Source organism: Microcebus murinus, chromosome 12 (genome assembly GCF_040939455.1).
Source record: "Microcebus murinus isolate Inina chromosome 12, M.murinus_Inina_mat1.0, whole genome shotgun sequence".
Taxonomy (NCBI): Eukaryota; Metazoa; Chordata; class Mammalia; order Primates; family Cheirogaleidae; genus Microcebus; species Microcebus murinus.
In genome coordinates, this window is record NC_134115.1 from 57,733,290 (window position 1) to 57,755,083 (window position 21,794).

Below are 21,794 nucleotides of genomic sequence, written 5' to 3' on the forward strand. Positions count from 1 at the left end.
CTCTGGGCCTTACAGAATGTTCCATTAAAACATAGCTACTAGGCGGGGGGTGGTGGCTCATGCCTGTAATCCTAGCACTCTAGGAGGCCAATGCGGGAGGATCGCTCAAAGTCAGGAGTTTGAAACCAGCCTGAGCAAAGTAGAAAGAAATTAATTGGCCAACTAAAAATATATAGAAAATATTAGCCAGGCATGGTGGTGCATGCCTGTAATCCCAGCTACTCAGGAGGCTGAGGCAGAAGGATTGCTTGAGCCCAAGAGTTTGAGGTTGCTGTGAGCTAGGCTGATGCCACGACACTCTAGCCTGGGCCACACAGTGAGACCATGACTCAAAGAAAAAAAAAAAATAGCTACTTTGGTGAAGGGGTCCCACATAAATTCTTTGCAGGAATAATTGACAGCGCGGTAAGACCAAGGCATGTTATGGGAGGTGGATGAGGGTGGGAGAGAGGAACTGAGATGGGATGCGGCAGGTAAGTAGGCTTTGCCAGCATGATTGCTTTGCTTTTGGCCAACTGGTCTTATTCAGCCTGAACTCAGAGACCCCAGATTATTACAAAGTCCACCTCCCTTGCTCCTACAACATCCCCCACCTCCACTGGCAGAGCAGCACTCTGCTGATGCTGCACTTTGGGTTGGGCCAGAGTGACCCCTCAGAGAGACCTCAGCAAAGTCGTACTGTCTCAGGAAATTATGCTTCCATGTTGAAAGTTTTCTTCCAGAGAATGGGGCTGGTCAGGACTGATCTGAAATCAGAGGAGACCCCTGCCCCAGCCCCTCTGAGGAAGAGCTCCCCTGGGATCCCAGCCAGTTTGCTGGCCCTTTGGCTCTCAGGGTCCCAGGGCCCCAATCCTTCCCAGGTTCTGTGTGTAGAATTTCAATAGGTTGAATGATGAGGGCAAGCAAACATTGCTGATGTCTTCAGCCTTCCACTCCACAAGGATCTCCCCATGGCACAAGTTTAGGGAATGGGGAGCTGGAAGAGGGGTCCTGCTCTGTCCTGGGGTTGGCTCCATGGAGCAGAGAGTGTAGCCTCTTGCTGCTTTTTGAGGGGTTAGAAGAAAGATGACTGGTCCTTCCTAAGGTCTCAGTAGAAGTTGGCTTGGGGAAGGAGCCTAGACAAGGCCACAGTTTGCAGAGGAGCAGCCTCTGGCTTGAGATGTCTTTGATTAAACATTTTTATCATCACTTCTATGGCTCCTAAAGTCCTGCCTCCTTCACAAAACTTTTCTAGGATACTCAGAAATTTCTGGTTTCCGTTCCCCTTATGGCTACTTCCCCTACCTCAAAACTCATCTGGCACCTTAGGAAGTTGCTTCACTGTTTTTTTAAAATCTGTATCCTGTATTACTGTTGCTCCTTTAGCTCAGGGACCCCTCTCAGGTGCCCTCTTGAGGGGCCAGTGTTCTTGGCCCTCTAGCCCCAGGCCCTTTCTTCCCTCCCTTTCTCACTGCGTCCCAGACACACTCTCAAAGGCCATCATTCTTAGATATGTATGCTGAGGTAAAGGCATAGGGCTCACAGATACAGTAGCCTGGGGTACATGTCTGGCTCTGTTACCACCTCAATACATGATATTGGGCATGTCTGACCTCTCTGGACCTCATTTCCCTCATTAAAACAAGGGATTTGGACCACATGATCTCTATGGTTACTTCCAGATCTGACAGTCTGTAGGATTGGGTTTGATTGACTCCTCAGATTACTGTATAAAGAGCAAAGCTCTGACAGACTCTCTGTTCAATTATTTTATTTTTCTAAAATACTTAGTTTTCTGATTCTAAGTTCAAAATACTAAGTATGAAGTTATTCACTATTGCTCATAATAGCATATAATTAAAAATAACCTGAATATTCATCAGTAGGGATTAAAAACTTTGCTATATTCGTGACATAGAATATTATGCAGCCATAAGAAAAAAATAGGATGGTCCTTATGTAGTACCTTTGTGCCTATTAAAAATTTCAATTTAAGTAAGAACAAAAGCAAAATGTCACGTGAGGGGCTACCTGGCCACCAGTGGAATCAGGGATCTGACCCCAGCAGTGACTAGCTGGGGCGAGGTAGAGGATGGAGCAGTGACAAGGACCATATTGATCCTTGTCACATATTTGTCTACTTGAGTGGATGTTGAGGGTGACAATGATGACTCCCAGAACAAATGTCAGGCCAGAGGGCTAAGGCCAACATAGCTGTCTGAAATTGGTTGCCATTAAAAGAAGAAAATGAAGTTGTGCTTCCTTCTTAACCTAATCCCCACTTGCAGCGGAGCAGGTACACCTGGTTCGAAGGTGGGAGGAACATAAACACTCTTTCCCCCTGAAATTGTTTTCTTCACATTTCTCCCATCACCCCTACCCAGGGTCAGCCATGTTGTTTATTCCCAAAGACAGACACAAGGGGGATTGTTCTTCTCTACTTTGCTGAATATTTTTTCAAATGGCCTAGTTTCTCTGGTGAGAGTCAGAGAGTTAGTTACAATGTGAAGAACTGTTGTGTGGCTATATTTAAAAGTTATATCTCAGAATTGGGGTGATTTTAATATGAATTGGATGCTAGATAATATTAGGGAATTATTAATTTTCTTAAGTATGAAAAATAGTTATGTAGGAAAATGGCCTTTTTTTAGGAGACTCATGCTGAAGAATTTAGGGTGAAGTTTCACAATGTCTGCAACTTTGAAATGATTCAGGAAAAAGATACACACATACATATATTTTATTTTATTTTATTTTTTGTAGGGATGAGGTCTTGCTATGTTGTTCAGGCTGATCTTGAACACTTGGCCTCAAGTGATCCTCCTACCTTAGTCTCCCAAAGTGCTGGAATATAGGCATAAGCCACCGCGCCTGGCCACACACACACATAAAGCAAATACAGCAAAACTTTAATAACTGTTGCCGCCAGATGGTGATATGTGGGTGTTCCTTATACTAGACTTTTAATTTTTCTGTATGTTTGAAATTTTTTATAAGAAAATTGGGGAAGGCTGAGTGGAGAGGATTGCTTGGGCCCATGAGTTGGAGGCTACAGTGAGCTATGATTATGCCATTGCACTCTAGCCTGGGTGACAGTATCTGTCTATAAAAAAAAAAAGAAAGAAAATTTGAGAAACAAGAAATTAGGCAATAAAACTATGCATAGAAAAAAGGCAAGAACTGGATGAGGAGACAAGGGGTGATATTATCTCCTTTCTACTTTTATGAAATATTCAAAATTTTCTGTAATGACAATGTGTTGCCTTTGTACAAATGATGACTTTTAAAACATTTTATTTCTATTTAAATTTGATTAAAAGTTATAGTTTGAAATGAGGCTTCAATCCCTCAACAGCAAACAACAACAACAACAAAAAACTGGTTGGCATGAACAGAAAACGTTCAAAAGCTTGCAAAGTTCTTTCTGAGCAGATGTAATTTTTAACAGGAATTATGCTTCAAAGGCACTGACTGTTAGGAAAGGAGGGGACGAAGGAAAGGTAAAATCTCTTCCCAGTTGGAAAAGGATATTCAGGTCACAGCTATTCCTTCCCCTAGTTGTACCAAGCCCCAGGCAGAAACAAACAATGGGTAAAGTATGTTGACTGTTGGGGTGAGATAATCAAAGGTGACAAATGTTACCCAGTAAGCACTACAACTAGAACTAGAATTCTGTTTCTCTGTTTATTCTAGAAGGCTTAAAAAAAAAAAAAAAAAAAAAAAAAAGCTAGTCCAGGTACAGTGGGTCACATCTATAATTCCTATCTCTAAAAAAAGTGTAGAAAATTGAGATATAATTCATATATCATAAAAGTTACCCTTTTAAAGAGTACAGTTCAATGGTTCTTAGGTTGTGCAATCATTACCACCACTATCTAATTCTAGAAGATTTTCATCACCCCAAAAAGAAATCTCCATGCCCATTAGCAATCATTCTCAATTCCCTCCACTCCCAAAGCCTTTAGTTCCTATCTACCACTATTTTCTGTCTATGCCTGGTCATTTCTTGTATCTGGATTTTTTCACTTAGCATAATGTTTTCAAGGTTCACCCATGTTGTAGCACATATCACTACTTAATGCCATTTTTATTATAATAACAGCCTTGTTGAGATATAATTCACATATCACACAAAACACCTATTTAAAACGAAGTGTATAATTCAAGGGTTTTAATATATTCACAGAGTTGTGTGAACCATCACAATTTTAGTACATTTTCATCACCCACCAAAAGAGAACCATACCAATTAGCATTCACTATCCATTTTCCCAAAAACTTTTCTCAGCTGCAACATTTACATTCCCACCAGCAATGTATGAGAGTATCTCCACATCCTCACCAATATCTGACATTATCTTTTTTTTTATTATAACCACCTTGGTTGGTGTAAACTGGTATAGCATTGTGGTTTTGATTTGCATTGTCCTGATGGCTAATGATTTTGAACATCTTTTCATGATTATTGGCCATTTGTTTATCTTCTTTAGAGAAATGTCTATACAGATGCTTTGCCTATTTTTTAATTGGGTTATTTACCCTTTTATTTTTGAGTTGTAAGAGGTCTTTATGTATTCAATTTTTTTCTTCTTCTTTTTTTTTTTTTAGCTTCAAATAGCCTAAGATCTTTACGTATTCTAAATAAAAGTTCCTTATCAGATATATAATTTATAAAATGTTTTCTCATTCTGTGGACTATCTTTTCACTTTCTTGATGGTGTCCTTTAAAAAGGAGGTTTTTATTTTAATGATGTTAAATTAGTCTATATTTTCTTTTGTAGCTTGTATTTTTAGTGTCATATCTAAGACACCATTGCCTAATCTAAGGTCATGAAGATTTACATGTATGTTTTCTTTTAAGAGTTTTATAGCTTTAGCTCTTACATTTAGGTTTGTGATTCATTTTAAATTAGTTGACACTATTGTAAATGGAATTATTTTCTTAATTTCTTTTTGATTTGTTCATTGCTAGTGTATAGAAATACAATTGATTTATTTTTTCTAGTGTGTAGAAATATAATTGATTTATTATTTTATATGTTCATTTCTGAACTTATTTATTAGTTCCAATGGCTTAGTTGTAGACTCCTTAGGACTTACAAAAATATAAGATTCTGTAATCATCACATAGAGATAGTTTCATTTTTTCCTTTCTAATCTGGAAAGGAAAAAATGCTAGCTAATTGCCCTAGCTAGCATCTCCAGTATAACCTTGAATAGAAATGGTGAGAGTGGATATCTTTATCTATTATAGTTCCTAGATCCCTGATCTTAGAGGGAAAGTTTTCAGCCTTTAACTATTAAGTATGATATTAACTGTATGCTTTTTGTAGATGCCCTTTATTAGGTTGAGAAAGTTCTCTTTTATTCCTAGTTTATTGAGTGTTTTTGTCATGAAAAGGTGTTATATTTTGTCAAGTGTTTTTTTTTTTCTACATCTGAGATGATCATGTTTTGTCTTTTATATGGTTAATATGGGGTATTACATTGATTGAGTTTTGGATGTTGAGCCAACCTTGCATTCCTGGGCTAAATCCTGTCTGGTCTTTGTGTATAATCCTTTTTATATGCTACTGGATTGAGTGTGCTAGTATTTTATTGAGAATGTTTGCATCTACACTTGACCTTTAAACAATGTGGGGGTTAGAGGTACCAACTCCCTACACAGTCAAAAATCTGTGTATGTCTTTTGACTCCCTAAAAACTACTAATAGCTGGCTGTTGATGTTACTGGTAACATAAACAGTTGATTAACACATATTTTGTATGTGTTTATATACTATATTCTTATAATAAAGTAAGCTAGAGAAAAGGAAATGCTATTAAGAAAATCATAAGGAAGAGAAAATATATTTACTATTCATTAAGTGAAAGTGGATCATCATAAGGGTCTTCATTCTCATCATCTTCACATTGAGTAGGCTGAGAAGGAAGAGGAAGAAGAGGGGTTAGTCTTGCTGTCCAGTGGCAGAGGTGGAAAAAATCTGCATATAAGTAGATCCACAAGTTCAAACCCATGTTGTTCAAGGGTCAAATATATATTCATAAAGGATTTTGGCCTATAGTTTCTTGTGATGTCTTTGGTTGTAATTATCGGCACAATACTGATCTCATAGAATGAGTTGGGAAGCATTCCCTCTTCTAGTTTTTGGAAGAGTTTGTGAAGTGTTGGTGTAACTTTTTAAAAATTTTGATATGCTTCACCAATGAAGCCATCTGCTGTCTCTGTGTGAGTTTTTTTTTTTTTTTTTTTTTTTTTTTGAGACAGAGTCTTGCTTTGTTGCCCAGGCTAGAGTGAGTGCCGTGGTATCAGCCTAGCTCACAGCAACCTCAAACTCCTGGGCTCAAGCAATCCTACTGACTCAGCCTCCCGAGTAGCTGGGACTACAGGCATGCGCCACCATGCCCGGCTAATTTTTTCTATATATATTAGTTGGCCAATTAATTTCTTTCTATTTATAGTAGAGACGGGGTCTTGCTCTTGCTCAGGCTGGTTTCGAACTCCTGACCTCGAGCAATCCGCCTGCCTCAGCCTCCCAGAGTGCTAGGATTACAGGCATGAGCCACCACACCTGGCCTCTTTGTGAGATTTTTTTAATGACTAATTTAATATATTTACTTATCACATATCTATTCAGTTTCCTATTCTTTCTTCAATCAGTTGCATAGTTTTTGTCCTTCTAAGAATGTATCCATTTCATCTACGTTATCTAACTTGTTGGCATACAATTGTTTATGGCATTGCCTTATAATCCTTTTTAATTTCTGTAAGGTTGGTAGTAGTGTCCCCTCTTTTGTTCTTGATTTTAGTAATTTTAGTCTTCTCTCTTTTTTTGTTAGTATAGCTAAAAGTTTGTCAATTTTGTTAATCTTTTCTAAGAACCAATTTTTGGTTTTATTGATTTTCCCTATTTTCTATTCTCTATTTTATTTATTTCTACTCTAGTCTTTATTATTTTCTTCTTTCTACTTGTTTTAGGTTTACTTTGCTCTTCCTTTTTAGTTTCTTAAGGTGGAAACCTGATTATTGATTTGAAAAAATTTTTTATTTTTGATTTAGATTCTCATTTTCATTCCAAGTATTTAAAACATAGTATTAATTATAGCCACTTATCGCTACCATGCTGTAAAAAGATCCCCAGAACTTATTCATCGTGTCTAAATGAAACTTTATACCTTTTGACCAATATTTCCCCATCCCCCCCAACTCCTGGCAACCACCATTCTGTTTCTTTGAATTTGACTTTTTTATTTTTATTTTTTAAAATTAAATTATTCTTATTTTGTTCAGCATATTATGGGGGTGAGTTTGACTTTTTTAGACTCTACATGTAAATGAGATCATATATTATTTGTCTTTCTGTTCCTGGCTTATTACATTTAGCATAATGTCCTCCAGATCATCCATTTGTTGCACTGACAGTATTTCCTTCTTTTAAAAGGCCGAGGCCGGGCGCGGTGGCTCACGCCTGTAATCCTAGCACTCTGGGAGGCCGAGTAAATAGAAAGATATTAATTGGCCAACTAACATATATATATAGAAAAAATTAGCTGGGCATGGTGGCTCTGTCTCAAAAAAATAAAGAAAGAAATAAAAGGCCGAATAATATTCCATTGTATTAATATGCCACATTTTCTTTATTCATTCATTTGTTGTGAATTAGGTTGATTCCATATTTTGGCTATTGTGAATAATGCTTTAGTGAACATGGGATTGCAGATATCTCTTCGACATACTAATTTCATTTCTTTTGGATATATACCCAGAAGTGGGATTGCTGGATAACCTGATAATTCTATTTTTAATTTGTTAAGGAACCTTTATACTGTTTTCCATAATGTCTTTTATTTAATTTATTTTTTATTATTTTTTTAAGGCCAGTCAAGTAAAGCAATGGGAGTCTTCCTTTTTTTGTTTGTTTTTTGAGACAGAGTCTCACTCTGTTGCCTGGGCTAGAGTGCCACGGCATCAGCCTAGCTCATAGCAACCTCCAACTCCTGGACTCAAGCAATCCTTCTGCCTCAGCCTCCCGAGTAGCTGGGACTACAGGCATGTGCCACCATGCCTGGCTAATTTTTTTTTCTATATATTTTTAGTCAGCCAATTAATTTCTTTCTATTTTTAGTAGAGACGGGGTCTTGCTCTTGCTCAGGCTGGTTTCAAACTCCTGACCTTGAGCGATCCTCCTGCCTGTTATTGATTTCTAATGTCATCTCATTGTGACTAGGAAATATATTAATACTTTGTATGTTTTCAGTCCTTTTAAATGTATTAAGATTTGTTTTATGGAATAACAGATTGTTTATCCTGTACAATGTTCCATGTGCTCTTGAGAAGAATGTATATTTGGTTGAATATACCATAGATGTCTGTCAGGTCTATTTGGTTTGTATTGTTCAAGTCTTCTATAATATTTCATTATTGATCTTCTATGTTTTTCTATGCTTTATTGAAAGTGGGGATATGGAAGTCTCCAACTATTATTGTTGAAATGTCTATTTCTCCCTTCATTCAGACATTTTTTGTTCCATATATTTTTGGGTTTTTTGTTTCATCCAAGTTTTATGTTAAAACCAGAGTTAGACTAAATCATAATATAATTGAAGTTCTTTAAAAGTGGGTCAAATTGTATATGTATTTATACTGTTTAAAATCTCGCTTATCATTATATATCACTTTTTTAATAGAAAATAAGTTGAGGTCAGGTGCAGTGGCTCACGCCTATAATCCTAGCACTCTGGGAGGCTGAGGCCAGAGAATTACTTGAGGCCAGGAGTTCAAGATCAGCTTGAGCAAGAGTGAGATCCCGTCTCTATGAAAAATAGAAAAATTAGCTAGGCATGGTGGTGCATCTGTAGTCCCAGCTACCCAGGAGGGTGAGGCAGAATTGAATGAGTCCAGAGTTTGGGGTTGCAGTGAGCTATGATGACGCCACTGCACTCTAGCCCAGGTGACAGAGCAGGACTCTGTCTCCATAAAAAGAAAAGAAAAGAAAAGTAATTTATTTTGTGCTTTTGATTTTTCCAAGAAACTTAAGTGAAAACCACAATTTAGTAGGATATATATTATATTTTAACATAGACTCAAAGTTTCCCTGTGCCCAACAGGAGCCATACAGTTCTAGTTTGGCTTCTGTGCTATGCCTAGAGGATGTGGGCCCCAGACAGAATCGTCAGTGGTTAGGTTCAGGACTCAATTTGGGGTCTAGGGTCGTTGTGCCTGGGAAGCTCAGTAGTATAGCTAAGAGTGGAGTTCAAGCATAGCACAACTGAGAGGTCAGTTGTGGGCACTGGGGTGGGAAGAGGAAGCAAGTGTTCTAAGTAAAACGGATTACGTCCCTGTGCCTGAAAGAACTGGTCCCAACCAGGTTCTGGTCTCAGGAGCTAGAGAAGATTTAGAAAGTGGCCGATACTTCTTATAATGTGTCAGGCACAGAGATGAATGAATGGGCAGGGAATTATGTACCTCTTCTGGCCCCTGTGGGGTGGGCTCTGTCTGGGTGATAGGGAAGGCAACTGGGTAAGTATTGAGGGAGGCAGTGAAGGTGGGTGGTTTACCTCCTTATTTTCGGATGTGTTTTAAACTATGAAGAGACAGAGACTTCAATTTCCCTTTTAAGCAGGGGCCCTCCTAGCTCCAGAGCTTCTCTTCCTGGAAGCTCTCCCTAATAACCACTCATCTTATTTCCTGACTCCCATTAAAGAGGCTCCATCTGGAGCTCCCTGCTGTTTTCCCCACTACCACCTCTACCACCCAAGGTGAAGAAGCATCTAATGAACTCATCACCCCCAGGGTGGTCTTAAGTTTTCTCCTCATAGGGGCATTTAATAGATGTATTAGAAAGCCAAAATACCCTCTTGACCTTCAAAAACATTTACTTACACCTCTACAGAAGGCACTTGTTTGCTGAATTGAAGAACTAAAGGAATGAAATTCTAATGGTAGAATTTCAATTCAAATTCCTATGCAGATATGGGACCCCAGGTGAGGCCTCATTTTGGGGAGTAGAGACCCACTTCTCTGGCCACCCAGCCCTTAGCCCAACCTGTCCTTTCTTTTCTAGAAGAGGACTGGAGGGTGGTGCCAGCGCTGCGGCTGCTGCCCTCTTGTGGTTGTGCTATAGGTACCCAGCAAGACCTGCTTGTTTTTCCCCCAGTACCCTCCAACTCTGCTTCCCATCCACTCCTACCCCTCATCCTACTCAGGATTATGTAATAGGAAGTTCTCAACAAGACTCCCTGGGAGGGGAAGGGGGGCCGGGGCGCAAGAATACAGAGCAAAAGAATACAGGCACAATCTCTTCCTGTTCTCCAGACTGAGAGCTCCCAGGAACTGGGCCTCCTCTTCCGTCTTTTCCCATACCTCCCCTAACCCTGCCCTGAGCCAAAAGCAGGGCTTGCCACATATGGCTGCATATTTTCTCCCCTCAAGCTGCTGGAAAATCCTTGGACATGATGAAGTAAATGACTAGCCTCAGAATAAAAAGCAGGCTGTTCCTTGGGAGCTGGGGTATGTACTGGAAAGGGTAGGGTGTCAGCAGAAGCCACATTGAGTCGAACAATGGCAGGAAAGGACACCACCCAGTTGCCGCTGCATTTTTCTTTAAGTCTGAGTCTGGGCAGACCTCTCCTGGCAGGGTTGGTTGTGCAGCTGTTCCTAGAAGAGAAGGCAGTAGTTCTTCAAATGCTTTTCAAAACATGCTTGTGTCTATGTGTGTGTGAGTGTCTCTTACAGAGACAGAGACGGAGGTGCGAGAAGGACCCAGATCTCAGAGGCCTTGAACACCAGAGCTTAGAGTTTTTCTAAATGACACGATTAAATTTCAGAAAGATTTCCTTGTCTGCTGTGTGGATTGAATGACAGATCAGAGAACAGAAAGAGTTAGGATGCCACCACGGTGGTCCAAGCAAGAATGGATAAGGTCTGGTGTGGGGTAATGGCCAAGGGATGGAAAGGTCAGCATTGGTTTTGGACTCAGGGAGGGGAGAAGGGACCAGAGTGCTTGGTGAGGGAAACCAGCAGAAGAAGGCTTCCTCTGGAGCCAGATCCAGGGTCAGAAACACCTAACCCAGATCTGGGGAACAAGGGCAAAAACCCTCCCAGAAAACCCACTTCTTGGGCTCAGAGAGAAGGCTTGGCTAGGGCTCAGCATTTCCTCTATTCCTTGGAAGGGAAACTCAGGCAGACTCTTAGGCACACAGGGTCACAGAATGGGAGCCTAGGCCCCAGTCCTAGGCTTCCTGCAGTGGCCACTTAGTCCCCCCCATTACCCCTGGAGAAGGGAGTTCCTCATTCCTGTGTATCACCCATCCTACCACCTCAGGGGTACAGGAGAGACCAATGAGGAATTCTGGTCTTGACAAGGTTGGTGGAAGCTCCATGGAGGAGGGTCAGGCACCCCAGATCCAGATGTGCAGAGAGAGAAAGGGATAAACTTGTAATACACAAGAGGTGCTGGTAAGGACAGGGAACTGGACAATGCTAGAAGGGGCCAGGGGTTCTGGCACCCTAGGGAATAGGGACAGAGGTAGCCTTCTCTCTCCCTATCTTAGAAACCCAGCATTTCCTTATGGGTCCTGACATTTCAGCATCCCCTTCCAATTTCTTGAACCCCTTTTAGTGTCAATGGGCCTAGAATGAGGTCTGTTGGATGGAAACTTCAGAGATACATTTCAGCTAGCTCCCTCCTTTGGAGGTATACAGACTGGGCCGGGGCCATGCCATTGAAGAGTGGGTGAATGCTGGGTCTGAGATTCTAGGCCTCTGGAAATAGGACACCAAGGTTCTAGTCTAGCCTTGGTTACTAATTTTCTGTGTGATCTCAGGCCAAGGCCCTCCTGTCTCAGAGCTTCTGTTTGTTCATCTGTGCTTTTGTGATTAATGGTGTCAGTGGCAGAGGCCAGACTAGAAACCAGATCCCAAGCCAAGGGCTGGTTCGCTGGAATTTGGCCAAAAAGGGTGTGTGTGCTATGTTCCCTCCCCATTCAGGCTGTAAGACAGCCCTGTCTGCCTTCAGTGCCCTTCTAAAGGGTACTCCTCCTCCTTCAGGGCACCCACACAGATTATTTCCTTCCTCCTAATGCCATCTCAGTCAGCACACTGCTTGCTCCACGGCTGTCCAATAGGACTTTCCACAACTATGGAAATGTTCTATAATCTGCACTGTCCAATGTTAGCCACTAGTCACATATGGCTTTTGAACATTTGAAATGTAGCTAGCTAGTGTGCCTAAAGACTGATTTTTTTTTTTTTTTTTGAGACAGTCTCTCTCTGTTGCCCGGGCTAGAGTGCTGTGGCCTCTGCCTAGCTCACAGCAACCTCAAACTCCTGGGCTCAGGTGATCCTTCTGCCTCAGCCTCCCAAGTAGATGGGAATATAGGCATGCACCACCATGCCCGGCTAATTTTTTCCCCCCTATTTTTAGTAGAGTCTGAGCTACTCAGCTACTCAGGAGGCTGAGGCAGGAGGATTGATTGAGCCCAGGAGTTCAAGGTTATAGTGAGCTATGATCGGGTCATTGTACTCCAGCCTGGCAACAGAGTGAGATGCTATTTCTAAATAAATAAATAAGAAGAAACTAAGGTTAGATAAGCTGGTTTCAGGTTGCATAGAAAGCTAGTGGGCCATTCAAGTGGGAGTCATGCTCTCCAGCCATTTGGAGAACTTTCCAGGGCCCAGCCTGGGTGTTCTACATTTATTCCACAACACATGGCTGGGTGCCAGGGCCTGGGGATGCTCATTAGTGAGAATCAGTTGGTAGACAGTAGACATTCTTGACAAAAAAGAGAGAAACGAACTATATTCATTCTCCATCTCCTGGAAGCCCAGAAATCCTGCTTCTTGACATCCTACCTTCAGGTATCTCTCCTTTTGCCTTTCTCCTGGACTACAGAGCTCAACTGGTTACTGTGTGCAGAGGGCTGCGGGAAAGGTGTCACAGGTGGACTGAGGAAGCCATTTGGGCTAGGAACTGGAGTTTGGAAGAATATTCATTTTTAAGTCAGAGAACAAGAAATAATAATAGCTACCTTTTATTGAGCACCTACTTTGTGCCAGGCACTTTACATATATCTGTGCTTATAATTCTCACAACAACCTAGGAGGTAGGCATTATTATCAACATTTTACATAGGAGGAAACCAAGGCTCATCTAGGCTAAGCAGCTTGTTTAAGGTCACACAGTTGGTAGACAAGTGATAGAATCAACATTCGAGATGCTCATCTGTGAGGGCCCCAAGACTTTCATCAGGCATTTTCCATACTGAGAAAATAAAGGGGGTAGAGGGGTAGGCAACAGGATGCATTCTCTAGGGGGGAGGGCACTGATTATGCTGGCAGAGCTGTTGAGGGAAGCTGAGCTCCACCCAGTTTCCCACCTGCCGCCTCTGATGAGCCACTCTTCTCCAAACTCAGCAGCAAAGTCAGGAAAAACTCACTCTGGCTGAGGCTGCTCTTCTTAGAAAGTGTAAATGGCTGAGATGAAAGACCTTGCCCTGTCTGTGTATTGGCAGGTGTCAGTATGTGCAGGTAGCTTGTGTTCAGAAGCACACTCCACCAGAATAGGAACATCTCTCCCTTCTAGGCCACACCCTGCCATATGTACAGGGACTAAGGTAGTTGAGGAATCCTGAAAAGGCTATTTATTTCCTAGCAGAGTCCCAGGGAAACCACCTGGGAGGAGACCAGCTCAACAATCAGAGCCTCCAATTTGCCCCATGCCCCTCCCTCCAGGTTTATCCAGCCTCAGGGATATTGTGTTCATTCTGTAGGTCAGGGACCCAGGGTGTCTGTCTGTCTGTCTGTCTCTCTCTCTCTCTTTCACACACACACACAAACACACACACACACACACATACACAAACGCAGGGTTCTGAAGCAAAGGCACCAAGTCTGGCCTGCATGGCCCTGCAGGTCTGTACCCAACAGGCCCATCTGGCCCAGGGCTGAGCCCATGTATGTACACAGATGGCTTAGTGTAGTGTTAGGAGTTTCTTCACAAATAGGGGACACAGATGATGGCTCTGTGCTGAGCCAAGTCCTCCTGTTCCATGGGAGAGAACTCTTGCCTCCTTCTCAGTTGGCTAAACCCCTCTATCCCTTCTCCTTAGCTGGAGTGGGATCAAATCAGCCACAGTTCAAGCCAGTGTTTGGAACTCAGGGCCTGATTTCCAATACCAAGAATGTACACTTTCTAAGTGTGGTGGGGGCTATTTTGGGACCTTCAAGAAGATCAAGTCCCCACCTCAGAAGGACAAAGATGTCCACAAAGGCTAACATAGAGGGAGAGGTTTCACTTTGTGCTTTAAAAACTCAACCATGTGTAACAACAGGAAGAGAGCTGAGCACTTTGGCCTCCATCCCAGGCAAGAGGTTTCTCCTGACTGCAGAGTGTGGAGGGGAAAGGGGACAGTTAGGATTGTGTGTTGGAGCCAGAGGTTGCTTCAGTGCCTTTCCACACCCCACCCACAGCAGCTGGCTCCAGCACATTTAAGTCAGCACCCACTTGATGGGTGCTACAGAGGTGTGGACTTCCTGGGGGTACACGATGCAGATGTGATGGAGCATTAAAGTCTGCATAAAGGCTGGGGTTAGGGCTATGCGGTTCCCAAGTACTGGGCAGGGTCAGGACGCCCAGACAAAGTAGGCGACCTCGTCCAGGTCCACTGGGTAATCGGTGAGCAGCACTGGCGTCTTGTCGAAAAGCTCGCCTTTGTAGCTGCGCCACTTGCCAGCGGGCAGGTAGACGTCGCGCTCCTGCTTGCCTGGCTCCAGCACCGGCGCTACCAGCAGCGTGTCCCCAATAAGGAACTGGGAGTCGATGCGGTGAGCTGTCTCGTCGCCGGGCGCGATCCACCAAAGGGGGCGCACGATGGGGTCGCCCGTGTCTGTGACCTCACCGGCCAGCTCAAGCAATAGTGGCGCCACAAGCGAGGCCCGCAGTGCGGCGAACTTGTGGGCAATAGACACCACTTCCGCGTCGTATCGCCAGGGCGGGATAGAGAACTGCATGGCTGGCATGAAGGCGGCCACCTCCAGCCAGCGAATGTAGAGCTCGCGCTCGGGCACATCGCTGCCGCCCGCTGTGCGCTCGGGCACGGCGTTGCCGCCCACCATGTCGGGTAGGATGAACGGGTAGCCCAGCATACTGACGGTGAGCACCGCAGGGATGAGCGAGCGCAGCCCCAGGTCGTAGCCCCACACCGAGTCGCGGTCGACCAGGCGGAAGAAGCACGAGATGTTTTGTGACTGGTAGCCCACGCGGACCTCGGCCAGCGAGAAGAAGGGCAGCGCCATCTCAGTGTAGCGCCGGCTCCATACGTTGGGGTCGGGCAGCGGCCTGTAGGTGCTGAAGTCCCGCGGCAGGTAGCTAACCTCACCCGCGTCGAACTTGAAGGAGGCCACGGCGTAGCGAGAGCGCAGCCGCCGCAAGTGTGCCTGGAACCAGTCGCGGGCCTCTGGGCGCGTGAAGTCGAGCACCGCGCCGATGCCGTTCCACCAGCGCACCAGCGCGGGCAGCCGGCCGGTGGGCTCGCGCACGAACAGCTCGCGCTCCACGCCCTCGCCGAAGCGTGACGAGTTGTAGTTCACGAAGGGGTGCACCCAGAGGGTGACGCGGAAGCCGGCGTCGTGCAGGAGACGGAACATGTCAGTGGCGTTGGGGAACTTGGCCTCGTCAAAGTCGAAGTCGCCATAGGCGGGCGTGTACATGTCGTCGATTTCCAAGTGGCTGCTGTTGAACCGGTGCTGGCGGATCTGTTGAGCAAAACGCAGCACCTTGTCTTGGTCCACAGCGCGCCCGTACAGCGCCCACGTGGACCAAATGGGGTCTCGGAAGGCCTCCGGTGCTGGCACCCTAGACGGCTTGTTGAAGTAGCGCCGAACCATGTACTTGTGGATGGAGGTGACGTCTGAGCCCACGCACACACGGTAACTCAGCTCTGGCGCCGCTATGAGGCCGGCGGGCGGCTTGTAGGGCGTGTTGTGGTAGCGCGCCTGCAGCCGCAGCGAGCGCTCTGTGCTGTTCCAGCCCAGGTGGAAGGGCACTGAGTCATTGACTTTGATGGCAGCCGCGCGCGAAGACAGCCAGTAGCGCTCAAGGATGCCTCCGAAGGCGGCGTTGGAGGAATAAACGTCGCTGGTGACGAATGGCTGTGGCTCCAGCTGGCCGTCCAGGCGGATGGGCCAGTGTTGCGTCCTCATCTCGGCACCGCCATACCAGTGCGCTGCCGCGTCGCCCAGGAACATGGCGTGCTCCACGGCCAGCCCCGGCTCCGCTTCCTCCCAGCGCACGCGGTAGCACATGACTGTGTCCTTCGGACGCACAGTCTGGATGAAGAAGTGCAGCGGGCGCCCGTCGGCCGTGCGCGAGCAGCCAAGCAGTGCGCCATCACGGCTGCAGGAGTCGAGGTCCAGCGCGCCGGAGCGGAAGGCCATGCGGAACACCTGCTCGCCCTTCTGGTTGCGGATGGAGAAGCCACCGCTGTTGAGGTCCAGCAGCTCAGTGCGAAGGCGTTCCGCCTTCCGTAGGGAGGCGCTGTAGTAGCACCAGGCCACCACCGCTGCCAGCACCAGCAGCAGCCCCAGCACCGTGGAGCACAGCAGTGGCTTCAGCTCTTTGGACGGCTTGGGCTTAGGGGGCGAGAAGTTGTCGGGCAGGAACGTGTACATAGCTGTGACTGCGATGTCCTCCTGGTCTGCGTGGCAACCAGGGCGGCGGCGGCGGAGGGGGCTGGCCTGGCTCTTCTCCTGGGGGTTCTGGGGCATTAGTCCCCAGCTAAGAAAGGAGCGGGCAGTGGGGCCACCTGACCAAGCTCATCTGAGCCTGGCCTGCCCAAGTCTAAAAGGGGGAGAGAGAGATGGAGCTAAGCTTTCTCATTCCATGGTATTTCCCCTTTGCTTCAGCAAGATACAGGAGGTGCATACTATGGGAAGGTGTATACTGGAACCTAAGGCCTTGATGAGTGGCAAAGATAAGACTCTTACAAGGACAGTCTGTGTCTTACCCACCCTTCCTCTTGGGCCCGGATGCTTGACAAAATTAGGACTCTATGAATGGAGAGGGGCATGTGAATGGGAGATGGCGTGCATCCTCATTTTCCTGTTGGAGAAACAAACTCAGAGAGGGTCAGGAAGCTGTCCAGGATCACAGATTAAGTCAGGCCTCCCTGGATCACATATGGGGGCAGTTCAGGCTGAAGAGAAGGGGAGGAAACTAGAGAGGGCCTGGTCTACAGGTATGGATGGCCACAGTGAGAGAGGTGGGGATGGTCCAGTCAGCCCCTTGAGACTTTTAACAGGGCAGTAGGTTAGCTTCCCTGTCTCCAGAGAGGGAGAAGAGGGAGGAAGAGGGAACATCTCAGGCATGTGATCTTATGTTGAGTCAGAAGTCAGATGAAATCTGGACATGAAAGAAGACACCCAAAGCCAGACTCTGTCCCAGGGCGTGGTTTGGAGAGAGAAATGTTGGGTTCAGACATTAGGGCCGGAGTCAGGAGCCTAACATGGGGGCCAGTCACTTCTCAGATCTGCCTCTCTTTGCTCTCAGACTCTACCATGCTCTCTGCCACCCATCACCAAGTTCATTGCCCTGCCCCCCTTCCTGCTCTGCCCCCAGCACCACATCTGTGGGCCAGCTACCTTCTAGTTCTGTCTCTACCACTGACCCACTGTCCTGCTGCCCCTGCCCTAGTTTGGGTACTATCACGTCTCTCCTGTATTATTGCAACACTTCCTCCAATAGGCCTCTTTGCCCCCAACTTCTTTCCCTCCAGTGCCTTCTACTCAAAGCAACCACAGTGATCTTTCTAAAGCACTTATCAAACCCTGTCTATTCCTAGCTTTTAGAGCTGCTCATGACCCTCATGATGAAATTCAGAAGTGTAAGCTTTGCAGTTGAGGCTCGAGGCATGATGTGGTCTCAGCTACCATTCTGATTCCATTTCCAGCCAGGCCTATCCTGTGACTACCAAGCTCATTTCTTCCCCAATCTAAATCCTTCAAGCCACTTGCTTCAGAAGATTTTACCCACCCAGCTTGGGCCAGTGCCCCTTCTCCCCTTGCCAGCTCTCCAGGGATCAGACACTCACCACTACATACACAAACTCACGCACTGTACACTAAACATCCAGATATGACTGCAGGGAAACATAGACCCATGTTGCAATCTGCTGCTCAAGGCCACTGACTCTTCTTATCCCACCCTTCAGGGCAGAGTCCAATAAAGAAATTGCATGAGCCAGGTGCACACACAGGCATGTACACTGCCAGCCAGCCAGCTGCCCAACTGCTCCAGCTGGGGAGAGAAGAGAGGGAGACTGGCAAACAGTAATTAGTCTGCTCCCAGATGCCAGTGTCTGTCTCTAAGTCCCCAATGACTTCCAAGGAGATGCTGGAACTACTTAGGTTCTTCACATCCCCCATGCAGAGACTATGAAGAATGAAATGCCAGGCATAGATAATAAGTTTGATCCTAGATATCAACACATAGCACCCCCACCCATAGCTGCTCCCTTAAGGTGCCAGCTCAGGGCCTCATTCTCAGAGCTCCCTTCCCCACCTGCCTAAGCTTGTTGGTCTCAGGTGTTATGGAACAGCGTCTTATTTCCTTCCTCTCAGCCCACAACTTAGCTTTCCTCCCCCTTCCTGTAGTTACTAGTTAGAACAACTATTTTGGAAAATGCAGGCAGTGGCTTTAGCAGATGCCCTCAAGCTGAGCAGAACCCAAAGGAGACCTTTGGTGGCACAGGCCAAACTTGCTGTACATTTATATTCATTCACTCATTCAAGACAACCAAAGCCCCATTCTGGGCACCAAGTGAATAAGGGGAAAGGGTCCATATCTCAATAAGACAGAGACCCCCTCATCCTCAAAACTTTCATTATGTCAGCCTATCTTATGATAGGAGGTATGAAGAGATCACCAAGGTGGATTAAAACAAGTCCTTTCCAACACTTAGTTTCTGAGAATCTTAACTTTTTAGGATTTTGAGGTTCTTTGATGAAGGACAGGAGCCCACAGGCCTGGGCACTAACTCCATTCAGGCACCATTATGGTCTCCCAAATGCCACCACAGCATGCAACTCTAACAATATGGAGCGGCAAACATAGCTACAGTGCCCATTTGACAGATGAGAAAACAGTAGCCCAAACAGAAAAAGGGACTTGTCTGAAGTTAGCGAGGCGGCAAGTTTGCCTGGATCTAAAATCCTAGCTCAACTCTCCACAGCATGAGTTGTGGGAGATGGGAGATAATGGTCTGACTGGCTGCCTGAATGCAGCCAAAAGAAGCTGTGTGGCTCAGAGGCTTCCATCAGATGGACGTGGGTGTGGTGAGGCCTGTCTTTCCAAGAGCTGGTGCTGGGGCTTGCTCCAGGCAGACCAGGAAGGCCTCTTAGGGGTGGGAAAGGGGGCAATTTAAATGGCATCTGGTACCAGGGTTGTGGGGGAGGAACTCTGTGGTTCCTGTGTTAGCAGTGGCGCTAGAGACCCCTGTAATCTGCCGCCTCCGCCATCTGGCCAACCACAGGCTAAGGACAGCAGGTGGGGTCTGCGGGGCGTGCCTCCTTGGGCTCTGCCCTCTGCGGAGCCTTTCCCCACTCCACACTCAACCCCAGTCTTGGCTGCCAACCCCTAGTCTGGTCTGAGGGGGAGGGCCCCGCCCAGCTCAACTGAAGGGAGGCCATTCCAAGCAGTAGTCCTTAGTTGGACACAATTCCCAGAGGGATGCAAATGTCAAAGGCAACTCGATCCGGCTCATCTCCCTCCCCTGCCTGGCAATCGGATCTGCGGGGATCGAGTGACTGTGCCTACATAACCTGGAATCTCCACACCCACCCGTAGCACCTCTCCCGAGCTACACCGTCCGAAGGGCCAGACTGAGGTCAAAGTCCCGGTCTCCCGCTGGGAACCGCGGCCCGGAGGAAGGGCCCAGGTGTCCAGGCTCGCTTCACCCACTCATCGGTGGGAGCGAAAGTTCAGGAATCTTGCTCCCTCAGCAGCCCCCCACCCCCAGGTCCTCCCGTTGGGCTCACTCACGGCAGTGACTGCCCGGCAGAAGTCGGGGTGAAGGAGCCTCTAGCAGATCCCCCTCCGCTTGAGCCAGAGTTGAGCTGCCACGGCGCCGCGCGGGGCGCTGCCTGGCTCCGTGCAGCTGGGCCCCTCCTTGCGCCCCGCCCTCAGGCTACTTGGCCACGCCCAGCCGTCCAGTCTCGCCTCCGGCCTCAGAGTCCAGCCCCGCCCTTGGCGCCAGACCCCTCCTCCCGTACTACCGCGCATAACTGAGGCTCCGCCCCATAGCCTAGTCCTCCCAGTGCTCTATGCCCTCCCAGCCCAGGCTTCTCAGGCTTATGCTCAGCCCCGGGCCTTCTGGCTCCGCTTTGCACCTGCAGGCCCGCCCCTGCGGGCCATAGCTTACAAGTGGGCCGGACTCGGCCCCAGGCCTGCTGGGAAATGTAGTTCTGGAGGAAGGAACCCCTGCCGAATGTTAGGGTTCTTACATCTCCAGGCTAGGTTTGGGATGTGTATGAGAGGGAGAGAGCCACAGGGTAAAAGAGCAGGGCTGGCTTTTGGGATTCCTTCTCTCCAGGTTGGGCAGGTGGAGGTTGTATCCGTATAACGCTCTCACAAATCCTCACTTTTCCCATATGGAAAAGGGGTAGTGGAATTCCTGGAGGATATCAGCGCCCAATGCAGGGTGGTTGCAGTCAAGGGGCCCCCGGAGGAGCTTGTAGTTCCAGCCGGCCAGGAGGCCCAAGCTGTTTGTTCCCACCGGACCAAACCAGCAGAACCCAAGGTCAGGGACTAAGACCAGTTTTTGCTCAGTATTTTGCAACGCCCCCCCCCCCCGCCTAGTTTTTTATAGGGTCCAACCCCTCCTCTTAGTGACAGCCTTTAGTTAGAAAAGCCCATTCTACAGGAAAATGCATGTGCCCTACCATACCCTGGGGGGGGGGGTTGCAGGACTTTGAAGTTTCATATCTTTGTGGAAAAAGGAAAATACTGAAGATCTCAGAGATTCTAGAACAACCCACCCCTTGCTCCCTGAGGGGCAGAAAAACAGGGCTTTGTTTTGCAATTTGCAGTGTTTTGGTTAGGAGATCCTCCAAAATTATTGGGCCCATTGAACTTGGATGGGGAAGGGCAGCAAGGGTGTGTGAGCAAAGAGGCTTTTAGGGGGCTGTGATGGAGTTTCTAGGGGCAGAGATCAAGAGCTTTGAGTATCACGCCTGTAATCCTAGCACTCTGGGAGGCCGAGGCGGGCGTATTGCTCAAGGTCAGGAGTCCGAAACCAGCCTGAGCAAGAGCGAGACCCCCATCTCTACTATAAATAGAAAGAAATTAATTGGCCAACTAATATATATAGAAAAAATTAGCCAGGCATGGTGGCGCATGCCTGTAATCCCAGCTACTCGGGAGGCTGAGGCAGTAGGATCACTTGAGCCCAGGAGTTTGAGGTTATTGTGAGCTAGGCTGATGCCAAGGCACTCACTCTAGCCTGGGCAACAAAGTGAGACTCTGTCTCAAAAAAAAAAAGAGCTTTGAGTGTACAGACAGGGCTTTGACTGTAGAAGGGAGGATTATGGGTCCTCTGATATGCAGGAGGGCATCTAAGTTTGGGGGCATATTGGAAAAATGATAGCTGAAGGGTCTTCATAGGGTGGGAGTTAGGTCCTCCCTGCATGGCTAGGTGGACTCTTAGTTCAGGCTCTGAGATGAAGGGGAGAAGAACACCAGCAGGATATAGGGCTACTGTTATGTGTCAGGAGGGCACTCAGTACTGAGATGATGAGGGTGGGGAGGGTGACTCTGAGACAC

The 21,794-nt window shown here is 46.7% G+C and overlaps 1 protein-coding gene across 2 annotated transcripts; it reads right to left on the minus strand.

The window, feature by feature from the left end:
• Positions 1–260: 260 nt before the first annotated feature.
• Positions 261–20,625, minus strand: MYORG (myogenesis regulating glycosidase). Of its 2 annotated transcripts, XR_012922109.1 has the most exons (3): positions 20,016–20,625; positions 5,837–5,901; positions 261–2,850 (listed from the first exon to the last, which is right to left on the minus strand). XR_012922109.1 is itself a non-coding variant. In XM_012770136.3 (2 exons), exon 2 carries the CDS (start codon positions 16,742–16,744, stop codon positions 14,603–14,605), a length of 2,142 nt encoding a protein of 713 aa, XP_012625590.2. In that variant the 5' UTR covers positions 16,745–16,817; positions 20,016–20,602; the 3' UTR covers positions 12,996–14,602. The 2 variants fall into 2 exon arrangements, 1 of the variants encoding a protein (XP_012625590.2); XM_012770136.3 differs by lacking the exons at positions 261–2,850; positions 5,837–5,901 and adding an exon at positions 12,996–16,817 and having other exon boundaries at positions 20,016–20,602.
• Between the last annotated feature and the right edge of the window lie 1,169 nt (positions 20,626–21,794).

What these genes read in the sequence shown, in the direction of transcription:
- MYORG (XM_012770136.3), bottom strand. Translation starts at nt 16,744, where the DNA reads ATGCCCCAGAACCCCCAGGAGAAGAGCCAGGCCAGCCCCCTCCGCCGC.